Source organism: Odocoileus virginianus, chromosome 13 (assembly GCF_023699985.2).
Source record: "Odocoileus virginianus isolate 20LAN1187 ecotype Illinois chromosome 13, Ovbor_1.2, whole genome shotgun sequence".
In the NCBI taxonomy this organism is placed as follows: Eukaryota; Metazoa; Chordata; class Mammalia; order Artiodactyla; family Cervidae; genus Odocoileus; species Odocoileus virginianus.
Window position 1 is genome coordinate 35671551 of NC_069686.1, and position 12503 is coordinate 35684053.

The 12503-nt window shown below is 36.8% G+C and overlaps 1 protein-coding gene across 13 annotated transcripts in view; it reads left to right on the forward strand.

Moving 5' to 3' along the window:
• Window positions 1-11089, forward strand: part of NEB (nebulin) — a 205399-nt gene extending 194310 nt beyond the window's left edge. For 4 of the 13 annotated variants that reach the window (XM_070476218.1, XM_070476206.1, XM_070476214.1 and 1 more), the window contains 12 exons: window positions 28-120; window positions 1035-1127; window positions 1651-1743; window positions 3223-3315; window positions 3613-3705; window positions 4026-4118; window positions 4958-5065; window positions 5170-5353; window positions 5485-5577; window positions 6517-6663; window positions 6952-7058; window positions 10327-11089. In XM_070476218.1, coding sequence (XP_070332319.1) covers window positions 28-120; window positions 1035-1127; window positions 1651-1743; window positions 3223-3315; window positions 3613-3705; window positions 4026-4118; window positions 4958-5065; window positions 5170-5353; window positions 5485-5577; window positions 6517-6663; window positions 6952-7058; window positions 10327-10500 — 1371 coding nt within the window. In that variant the 3' untranslated portion in view covers window positions 10501-11089. The remainder of the gene's footprint in view (window positions 1-27; window positions 121-1034; window positions 1128-1650; window positions 1744-3222; window positions 3316-3612; window positions 3706-4025; window positions 4119-4957; window positions 5066-5169; window positions 5354-5484; window positions 5578-6516; window positions 6664-6951; window positions 7059-10326) is intronic. The other 9 variants (XM_070476213.1, XM_070476216.1, XM_070476217.1 and 6 more) reach the window with 5 other exon arrangements.
• The last annotated feature ends 1414 nt before the right edge of the window (window positions 11090-12503 follow it).

The following is a 12503-nucleotide window of genomic DNA, read 5'->3' on the forward strand; positions in this document are numbered from 1 at the left end:
TTCTGGATGCTTTCTTATATTGTACAGGTGTTATACAAAGAAAACATCGGGAAAGGGATTCCAATTCCCATCACTCCAGAGATGGAGAGAGTCAAACACAATCAAGAAAACTTTAGTTCGGTATTTAAAAAAACAAACAAAAAACCCTTTAACTAATTTAAAATCATTTTTTAAAAAGATTAATGGCTATATCTTAAAACCTAATCAACTTATTCCAGTAAAAACTTTTGACATGTCTTGTTTACAACTTAATGCTGCCATTTCCCATGAAATCAGTCTCCCCATTTTGGTTAAACATTAATATCACTTAAAAAATGTTCAATAATTACTTTCCAACCTTTAAAAACATAACATACCCAGTCTCTAAACCCCCATGTTTATCCTGCTTTGGTAACTTTGAACGTAGAGTTTACAAAAATTTGTTCTATAAATAAATATAAACTGTTGGCCTCATTTCCTATTCTAACCTTTTTGATCTCTACTGGTATTTGTATAGACATTTTTAAGTTCTTTTAGCATTTTGTCACTGTTCTCCATTTACCTCAAGTATAATTCTTCCCAATATTTCACCCAAACTAAAAATCTGACTTCTTTTGAAAGTCAACAAAAGAAGATCTGTGTGTATGTACTTTTAAATACGCAATGTTTATAAAACCTAAATATCCCTATGTGTGGTTGATCAATATTTCCAAAACAAAATCCTTGGTTCTCCTTCTGTCTCCCTTTCTGTTTTCTCCCATCCTCATAACAAGCTTGGGGGTGCAGCTCATGGTTCCTTTCTGTGGTGTTCTCCTTTGCTCAGCATTGCAAAGATTAGTTCAGGAACAAAACTTTCAAGTTTTTGCTGCTCCTTCCTGCATTCCCTTGCTTTTAAGGATGTCTTTAGGCTCCTATAGGATGGACCTAGAAGCTTCTGGTATTTTCCTTCCTCTAACTCATTCTCTTCCTCCCTGCCCTGCTACTCGCCACTGCTCTGCAAGAAGGGGGGAGTGGTTGACCGCTCTTTTTGTTCTGGATGCTTTCTAATCACACAGGTGCTATACAGAGAAAACCTGGGCACAGGAATCCCAGTCTCCACCACTCCAGAGATGCAGAGAGTCAAACTCAATCAAGAGAACCTTAGCTCGGTATTTTGGGAAGAAAGGGAAAAGGAGATGTCATTTAACCTCATAAAGAAATTGATATTTAATATTTTTTCTCCTTTTAAACCTACTTCCCTTCCTTTGCTTCTAATATACCTCACTTAGCAAAACGACATTTCTCATTTCTGTGGTACTACTATGGATTCTTTTTCTAATTCTGATTTCTATTCCATCTGGCATTTAAAAATACTTTTTAAAACCTCTTTTCTTTTAGTTTGCTTGGATAACAACAAAACCACATTCTAACAGTCTCAAATCCTCATGTGATTATTTGGGAAGGTAACTCCACAGCTTTTCCCCAGCAGCTAAAGATCCTAGATAAAGTCAGTCTCCTCATCCCAAGAATGGCTATCTTAAAGTTTTTGGTGGCATCTTCTCAGCATATAACTCCTGGCTCCTTGGATTATTGTGTCATTTGATAACAAGGATGTTGAACTCACCCTTAAAGTCTCACAACAAATGAAATGTTACTTACGGTTGTTTTTCTGGATGCTTTCTTATCACACAGGTGTTATACAAAGAAAACATGGGCAAGGGAACCCCTTTACCTGTCACTCCAGAGATGGAGAGAATCAAACACAATCAAGAAAATATTAGCTCGGTACTTGCAGCAAGACAAAAAAAAAAAAAAAAAAAAAAACTACTTAATAATTTAAAATAATACATATTAATCCTACTTTTTAAAGATAACTGGAATTTTGTGAATTTCTTAATCACATTTATCCTTCTTCCTTGTAGGGCTACTCCTGTATTTAACCTCAGAATAACAACATTGCTTTAATCCCTTATTTTAAAGTTCTAATATCAGGAAGTAACAGATTTTCCAAGTCATCCTTTGCTCCTCTCTCCCCAAACCTAACTCTCTATCCATTACCCCTAAGGTCTCTTTGTTTTATGTATTTGTGAAAAGTGGGGAGTGGAGTAGTAGGTGTGACGGGATTCTTTCTGGAACATCAAAATTGCGATTTTATTTATTTTTTTGCAGCTGACTTTAGGTTATAATTTACCCCATCAGATTTAGACAGAGAGACCTTGGGAAAAATAACCCCTATCCTCTCCTTCAGGCATAATGACATAAATTAAGATCCAGTAGTGGTTTTGCCAAATCACTGTCCATTTACTTTAAAAGGAGTGTCATTTGAACTACTTTTTGTTTTACCAATTTTAGTTCTTTCTGTTCTTCTATCATGGTCTTTAAATGCTAATTTAAGTAAGGTACTTTTCGTAAGCCTGCGTTCTGGGATGTAAAGAGATTGCTGTGGATTGGGGTTTGTGTGGGGACATTACCTTACATACTAGAGAGGTTCCTCTGATACTGGAACACGGGACTGCTGGGACCCCAAGTCTCAGTCTCTTATTCTGTAGATCTGGCATGGGGCCAGACATTTTGCAATGCCAGCAAAGTCTCAGGTGATGTTAACCTTGTTGTCCAGGGACCTCAACTTTGAGAATTGGTTCTTTGATAGAATTCTTCCTCTTGAATGCCATGGCTCGAATCTTCTGTGACATCAAGAATGACACTAGTGACAGGGAGGCTGGGAATTTATCACAATGCATTACTGTTGTTTCCTATTGACTAACACTATGAGTGATGTAATTACTGAAAACATTTTTACTTACTGATAAGGATGATGATGTTCTGAATTAAAGCAAGAGGCAGAACACAGATACATTTCCCTGATGTGTGTGGCAGACGGGTCCAGTCTCCCATTCCGATTTAGGGAGCAGCCTCCACCTTCTGTGTTATTCAAGTGCCTGCTCCTAAATCCTGACAGATTATCTGTCAGGTGCTTGACGTGCATCGATTAGTAGTAGAGTAAAGGCGGTCTCCCATGTGGGCCCTGGAACTAGGCACAAAAAACTATAGTTCTGTCTTTTAGGCTGCAAGGATTTCAGGACAGGGTTCTACTCTGGAAATGTGCTGTAACTATTATTAGCTTGCTTTGGAAACATTTCTTTCCATCTAATCTTAGTGCCCAAATAGTTTAGCAACCTGAGCCTCCTAACAAATGATCTCCTCTGTTTAATCTTTTGTAACTGTAATTCTTTTTTTCTTTTTGGATCCATTGGACTCGCATAGGTTTTGTACAAAGAAAATGTGGGCAAAGGCACCCCAACCCCTGTCACTCCAGAGATGCAGAGAGTCAAACGCAATCAAGAGAACATTAGCTCGGTATTGTCTTGACAAACAAAAGTGCTTTTTCATTCTGCAAAGTAACCCCTGCCGTTTGACCTGCTCCTAACTCCATCCCAGGTTAAAAACAAACAAAATGCCAGTTTTTTTAGAATCTCCCCTAAACGATATACTACATTGACTGTTGCCATTAACTGTTTTTTAAAGCTTTTTCTTGAGTTGTTCTCACTAATAGTAGTAGATAAAATCTGGGTTTTTCTCCCCCAAATCGCATTACATTGAATAGCCTGACTACTGCCTCCCAGTGACTTTCGGGTCCAACTTTGTATCTCACAGGTATTATACAAAGAGAACCTGGGGAAAGCCACCCCCACACCCTTTACTCCTGAGATGGAAAGAGTCAAACGCAATCAAGAAAACTTTAGCTCGGTATTTGAGAGAGGGAAAAAGAGACGGTGACACCTTTAACAAGCCTGGCAAACATAGTTATACCACTAATTTACCTCCCAATTTCCTCCAAACTTTTATCTTTTAAAATCCTTCTTTACCCACTTAAAAACCATACCAACCCTGCCAGCTCGAACTGATTCCTTTCTTCACCTTTTGCTTTATACCGTAACATTGTAATGGCTTCTCTTTGTGAGGTGTTATAGAGTGTGACATAATTGAGCCGTAACAACAGCTAGATGGTGGTTTTCAGAATCGGGTTTCTGCTCTCTGATATCTGGATGCTCTCTTGGCTCCTCTAGGTGTTGTACAAAGAGAATATGAGAAAAGCAACTCCGACACCGGTCACTCCAGAGATGGAGAGAGCTAAGCGCAACCAAGAAAACATTAGCTCGGTATTCTCCAGGACTAAAAAGGAGTAGTGCAACAACTTAGAAAATAACAATTTAACATCATAAAGTGTCTTTCTCATTCAACTGAAAAACACACTAAAACGAAAAAAGAAACGCAACATCTTGAAAATAACATTTTAACACCATAAAAATGTGCATTTTTTATCCCATTGAAAATTCACACTAAAATTAACACAACTATGCTTTTAAATTCCAAATGATTGTACTAAGACATAACAAGTTAATTGCCAATGTCCTCTCTTCCCTTTTACTCTGAGGTAGTCTTATATAACTGACTGTAACATATTGACTTCCTAACATTCTCTATCTTCAGCAATCCTTTAAGATGCTTTATGAAACAGGTAATACGATGAAATGGGTGCCTTACTCTGACTTTGATATTTTGGGTTTTTCATGTCTGAGACTTTGATTTCTGTGTTAGCACACTGGTTCATAAAATCTGGACATAACCCTTCAAAAAATGATCACTTATTTTAAAGGATAGTTCTTTAAAATGTATCACATTTAGTGCCATATACCATCCAATGTACTGGTGCTACAATTCCCAGCAAATTCAAGAACGATTTTTTTTTTCCTTTCCTTTCAAAATTATACTTTGCCCCATCTCCTTTGAAAATGAAAGCTATGTTTTCAGAGTCAAAACAAATCCTTTATCTCATTCAAGCCCTGCCCATCTACCCTCTTGCTCACAGTTCTGTCATGGGCTTGCTGGGAATTTTTAGGTGACTCATGCTTCACTTCCATCTGTTGGAAAGATTTTGAGACTTCAGAATTAGAATGGTACCATAACTTTCCCTCATCCATGGTTTCTCGTCTGTCAGGTGCTTTATTCTGATAGCTTCCGGAAACAAATCCAAGGCAAAGCTGCCTATGTCTTGGACACGCCAGAGATGAGACGGGTGAGAGAGACCCAGCGCCACATCTCAACAGTGAGTCAGGAATCCCTCAGATCGGGTGGGCAGCCTGTTGGAACAAGTGAAAAATAAATGATCACACCATCCTATTTTCACCAAATGAATTCATGAAATTTCAGGTGAAATATCATGAAGACTTTGAGAAACACAAGGGTTGCTTCACACCGGTGGTGACAGACCCCATCACTGAGAGAGTGAAGAAGAACACACAGGACTTCAGTGACATTAGCTACCGGGGTATTCAGAGGAAAGTGGTAGAAATGGAACAGAAACGGAATGACCAGGATCAGGAAACTATTACAGGTAACTGGGATCTGGGGGGGGAAATAAGCTTTAAATTATTCAATTTGCCTGTGGTTGTTTAGGTTCATGTTTCGGTCTCCAAATTACCAGAGTGGGAGAACATCTGTGCTGACCCTTAATCTCCCTTTCAGGTTTACGTGTCTGGCGTACCAATCCTGGCTCAGTTTTTGACTATGATCCAGCAGAAGACAATATTCAGTCCCGAAGCTTACACATGATTAATGGTATGTGATGCTGCAAAAGGCTTATGACATAAACATCACGATTTAGTGGGCTAGTGCCAGGGCCGTTTAGACTCAAAGTTAATCTCCTCCAGGGCTCTCAATTTCCTGAGTTGCTCATTCAGCATAAAAACATCTCCTTGACTAGTGGGCCAAGCTCACTTTCTAGACAAGTTCAAGATAGGAAAAGATTGTTTCACTGCCTCAAGGTAAGTCCCCTTCGGTCCCCATTATATTTTTTTTTTCCTAAAGAAAAACAGGTAGTAAATTTTTCTGTTGGAGAAATAATGACAATAAAATAAAATACATAAGCAAAGGGGAAAAAATGGGGTTGACCTTTAGCAACTTTCTGAACTCCCTTATGGCAAGGAAGATAGTCATTCAACAAGAGGCCACATGCCTTCATACCCTTTATTCATGTTAAAAGTAAACTAATACGTAGTGCCTGTAAATCTTGAAGAATTTATCCTCTAGTCTGATGAATAGAGACCAGTAAATCAGTAGTTATACCCTGACATGAACAGTTTTAAAGGTCTTCACACAGATTGTGGAAACAGAGAGGGCATCTAAATAAATTTGGAAATCAGGGGAACTTTCTGGAGAAGTTGAAAGGTGGAATTTGAATGTGAACATTACTACCTGTTCGTTTTGGTGAGCCAGGAAAATGAGTAGGCTATAAGGAAGAAACAGTGGTCAAGGACAGACTCAGGGATTGGAAGCCTGGCTATACCACTTAATGGTTAGGGGACCTTGGGTGATTAAACTCTCAACTGGAAAATGAGGACCACCTTGTATTATAGAGTTTTGAGGGTTTAATCCATGGAAATCTACTAAAAACTGTTTGATAATGAAAAAAAACAACTGAGATTCAATTACCATTAGGGATTCCTACTAGGAAAATTTCATTCCTGTCCCCTCTCTGATGGATCTTACCTCCTTCAGCACAAGCTCAGCGCCGGAGCCGGGAGCAGTCTCGATCAGCCAGCGGGCTAAGCATCAGTGGTGGAGAGGAGAAGTCAGAGCATTCAGAAGCTGCCCACCTCTCCACCTACAGTGATGGGGGTGTCTTCTTCTCTGCAACCGCCACAGGTACAAGTGGATGGCCCTGACCTCGATAGCCATGGGAGTCAGTTCACTGGATGTTACTGTAAGAGATGCTTTGAGTAGAAACAGAAAAAAGTCTGAACCTTTTCTTCTAATGAGAGTCTAAAATTGTGGAGAGGTACATACAGTTAGCTATTTCATTTTCATTCCTCCTTTCTTAGAAATCATTCTTTTTAAATTAGGGGGGAAGACACTGCTGCTCAATTGCTAAACACAGAGTAAATGATATCTAGTTACGTTTTCTTCTAATGCTATTTTCCCCTTTCCTTTCAGGTTACAAACATGCAAGAACCACAGAGCTCCCACAGCAACGATCATCTTCAGTTGCTACCCAGCAGACAACGGTATCCTCCATCCCATCCCATCCGTCCACTGCTGGAGTAAGTAACCATCACTTACTCAAGTCATCCTTCTTTTTTGATATGTGAAATAATGGTTACAGGTGTGATCTTTTTTTTTTTAAACCAAGACTTCTATTTTGTATAATGTTAACAGTAATAAATATCAGAGAACCTTCATTAACAACTCATGTAACTAAAGAGCATTATTCAGTGATTTAAAACAAACACATGGACACACACAAAACACACAGAAAAACTAAAGCAAAATATCATTGTGGGCTCATCAGACCCACCCACCATCTTAAAGCAAAGCATCTGTTGTTTGGAATCATTCTTCCATAGTATTTGTGTATGCACACGTCACATGTAATCTAGTCATACCTTATATCTTCCCTTATATGTACAAGAGATAAGTCAAATCATGTTCACCAATTCACCAGACTATCTTAAAACTCAGTTTAAAACCCTGGGTCTCTTGGGACTTCCCTGCTGGCCCAGTGGTTAAGACTCTGAGCTCCCAATGGAGGGGGCCCAGGTTCGATCCCTGGTCAGGGAACTAGATCCCACATGCTGCAACTAAGACCTGGGGCAGCCAAATAAATGAATAAGTATTTTTTAAAAACCCTGGATCTCATTTCATAATATTACAACATAATATTATAATTCTTTACTATTGAAATGAACAATATCTGTATGAAGAAAATCTTTACTAAAGGACATAAAGATTGCTAAGTATTAAAACCTATTATAGTTCAGGAAGGGAATCTTGCAGTCATTTCTCCAGAAATAAATCCATAAATTCAAGGCAATTCCAACCAAATCCTAGTACAATAATTATAAAAATTTTATACATTAATCCTAAAATTTATTTGAAAGAGTAAAGATGTAAGATGAAGCAGATTTTGAAAATGACAATAGGAAAGGACTTAACCATAGAGTAAAATATGCTAGAAAGCTATTATAATTAAATATGAATTTAGCATGAGAATAGTTTTAAAACAAGTCCAAAAACAGACCCGAAAAGAGTTACAAATAAGCAGAGGAAAAAAAGCAAAATTGTAAAATACTACAGAAAAAGACTATTTTTACAATATTGCAGAGGGTAAAATCTTCCTCGGCAAGTTCCAAAATCTAGAAACGTAAAGGAAAAAACTGTAACAAAAAGAAATGTCAGGGAGAAGGTGAGGGTGGGATGTTTCGAGAGAACAGCATGTATATTATCTATAATGAAACAGATCACCAGCCCAGGTGGGATGCATGAGACAAGTGCTCAGGCCTGGTGCATTGGGAAGACCCAGAGGAATCGGGTGGAGAGGGAGGTGGGAGAGGGGATCAGGATGGGGAATACATGTAAATCCATGGCTGATTCGTGTCAATGTATGACAAAACCCACTGCAATATTGTCAAGTAATTAGCCTCCAACTAATAAAAATAAATGAAAAAAAAAATGTCAAACTGGGAGAAATCATACATAACAAAAGATTAACATCTAAAACTGCATGAAGTATCCAAAATTCATTGACATTATTATTCCTCTTCCCTTCAAAATGAGCCTGGAAGCATATGCCTAAACCATCTACAAAAGAAACAAAAATGGCCAAGGAAAAGAGGTTCACCATGACTACTAACCAGAAATATACAAATTATAAAAAAGTATTCTATTATAGTAGCAAACTTTTAAGAAAACTTAAAAGGCAAGTAACTTTGACCTAATACTTTCAGCCCAAAGACAGACACCTGAAGACAAACACTATGGGGTTAGTGGACGAATACAGAATGACAGTTAACTGTCTAGAAATACAGAAATGGCTAAATAACTTGTGGTTATTATTAAAATATGGAATTCTCTTAAGCAGAATAAATCTATATACAGACAGACCTCCAAGCTATATCAAATGGAAAGAACAAGTTATTATTTATAGTATTCCACTTATGTGGGGGGGCTATCCTTGAATGTGAATATGTGTGTTTCAAAATGCTAGGGAAAAATATGTAGGTCTCATGCCAAATAACTAACCAGTAGCTGCTCCTATGAAGAAAATTTGGGCACTTTCAAATTTTATTTGTATCTCTAAACTGTTACAGTTTGTAAAAATTTCGTTGTGAGAACACTTTAACCTGAGATCTACCTACCCTCTTATTTTTCGGTGTACATTTACTATAGATTCAAGGTTGAGTTGTCTCTAGCATTCATTCATCTTGCTTAACTGAAACTTTATGCTGTTGATTAGCAACATCCCATTTTCCTTTCTCACCATACTGTATTTTTTGTTTTCACCATTAGCTTTCCAGAAAATCTTATTTCTGGTATGCTCCCAAATTCTCAAAGTGAGAGAAATATGCACTATTGGCTGATTTTTCAAATTCTTTTTCTCTAATAAAACATTAGTATAACCACTAATGTAATTTCTATGTTTGCCTATTTGGGACATTTCATATAAATGAAATCATGTAATATGTGGCCTTCTGTGACTAGCTTTATGTTTTTAGGTTTATCCATGTATCATTTATCAGTACTAATTCCTTTATATTAGCAAATATTACTATACTGTATGAAAATATTTTCATCATCAGTTGGTGGGCATTTGGGCTGTTTCCAGTTTTTAGCTGTTATGAATAAGGGTATACAACTTATTGTGTGGACATACATTCATTCCTCTTAGTTACCATGTGACCTAGCAATTCTAGGTATATACCTATCTAAAATAGGAGAAATTTCCAAAACTGTTTTCCAAACTGCACCTTTTTCCATCAGCAGTTTATAAAAGATTTCAATTTTTCCACATCCTCCGCAGTACCTGTTTTCAATTATTATTCCAGTGCATAGTGGTATCACATTGTAGCTTTACATTTTCCTGGTGACTAATGATGTCGAGTATTTTCATGTGCTTGTTAGCTCTTGGTATATCTCCTTTTGACAATTCAGATCCTCAGCAAAGGATCTGAATAGTGTGTGTGTTGTGTGTGTGTGTGAATACTGGAGTGGGTTGCCATTTCTTTCTTCAGGGGACCTTCCTGACCCAGGGATCAAACCCGAATCTCCTGCATTAACAGATTCTTTACCATCTGAGTCACCAGGGAGATATATATATATACACACACACACACACATATCTCTCTCTCTATAATCCTTATTAGATATACAATTTGCAAATATTTTCTCCTAGTTCGTCTTTTTAGTTTTGGTGGTAGCTGCACATTGTTTTGTGCAACTTAAATTTTTGGTGTTGTAAGAGACTTTAAAAAATTAGCTGTTTAGGTTAATTGTTGCAAATCTAACATTTCCCTTTTTTGTCCTTACCGATAGAAAATCTTCCGTGCCATGTATGACTATATGGCTGCTGATGCAGATGAGGTGTCCTTCAAAGATGGAGATGCCATTGTGAACGTTCAAGCTATAGATGAAGGCTGGATGTATGGCACTGTGCAGAGGACTGGCAGGACTGGCATGCTCCCAGCCAATTATGTTGAAGCTATTTAGACACTTCAAAGCATCAATCCTGTCTACAGGACCTACAAATCTTGTTAGTATTTCAGTTTAGACTCGCCACTATTCTGAGTTCTCAAACTGCCTAATAGTTTTTGTTATGATTTACAGTTGTACCATCCCTTCATTTGTTTCTACACATACCTGAGTAATTCACCAGTAAACATATTAGTACAATTAATCTATCCAATAATTAAACTAGACTTTCCTCTATTTTCTGGACTTGCACATAAAACCTGAGACAACATTAAACACATAGGTTTTTTTTATAATTAAAAAATTTTCCTGAGTTTTAAAATGATTTCAGCACAGACATTTAAAAAAGTTTCTGCATTGTTATAATATTGCTGTATCAACCAAGAGTCTTTCTCCATTATTAAAATGTTTAACAGTATTTCTTTTCTAAATCAAGAGTTCTAAACATGTTAAACACATTTTAAAAAAATGGCAGATACTTACCTATTCCTTGCTTATTGACTGCTGATACTTTTATTTCTAATCCAGTTCTGAAGTTATGAAGCTGATAGTCAATATAAACTGGTGTTACACTAGTGTGTAATAAAATCTATAATTCTGCAACAAACACCATTGATGGAATGAGCATTATTTTTTAATAGTTTTAAGATCTACAAAGAAAAACTTCAACAAAGCAAATCTATGCTAGACTTCACTACAAAAACTAAACTTAAAAATGCACACGAACCAAGTGGGCTTTATCCCAGGAATGCAAGGATTCTTTAATATCCACAAATCAATCAATGTAATACACATTAACGAATCAAAAGATAAAAACCATATGATTATCTCAATAGATGCAGAAAAAGCCTTTGACAAAATTCAACATCCATTTATGATAAAAACTCTCGAGAAAGCAGGAATAGAAGGAACATACCTCAACATAATAAAAGCTATATATGACAAACCCACAGCAAACATTATCCTCAATGGTAAAAAAATTGAAAGCATTTCCCCTAAAATCAGGAACAAGACAAGGGTGCTCACTCTCACCACTACTATTCAACATAGTTTTGGAAGTTTTGGTCACAGCACTCAGAGCAGAAAAAGAAAGAAAAGGAATCCAGATAGGAAAAGAAGTGAAACACTGTTTGCAGATGACATGATCCTCTACATAGAAAACCCTAAAGACTCTACCAGAAAATTACTAGAGCTAATCAACAAATATAGTAAAGTTGCAGGATATAAAATTAACACACAGAAATCCCTTGCATTCCTATACACTACCAATGAGAAAACAGAAATTAAGGAAACAAAACGATTCACCATTGCAACAAAAAGATAAAATACTTAGGAGTATATCTACCTAAAGAAACAAAAGACCTATACATAGAAAACTATAAAACACTGATGAAAGAAATCAAAGAGGACACAAACAGATGGAGAAATATACCATGTTCATGGATTGGAAGAATCAATATTGTCAAAATGGCTATACTACCCAAAGCAATGTATAGATTCAATGCAATCCCTATCAAGCTACCAACAGTATTCTTCACAGAACTAGAACAAGTAATTTCACAATTTGTATAGAAATGCAAAAAACCTCAAATAGCCAAAGCAATCTTGAGAAATAAGAATGGAACTGGAGGAATCAACCTGACTGACTTCAGGCTCTACTACAAAGCCACAGTCATCAAGACAGTATGGTACTGGCACAAAGACAGAAATATAGATCAATGGAACAAAATAGAAAGCCCAGAGATAAATCCATGTACCTATGGACACCTTATCTTTGACAAAGGAGGCGAGAATATAAAATGGAAAAAAGACAACCTCTTTAACAAGTGGTGCTGGGAAAACTGGTCAACCACTTGTAAAAGAATGAAACTATTTTGCATGTAGGGTTATCGTAACCATAATTACTACAATATTGTAAAGTAATTAGCCTCTAACTAATAAAAATAAATGGAAAAAAAAATTTGCATCCAAAAAAAAAAATGACACTAAAACACTTCCTAACACCAGACACAAAAATAAAC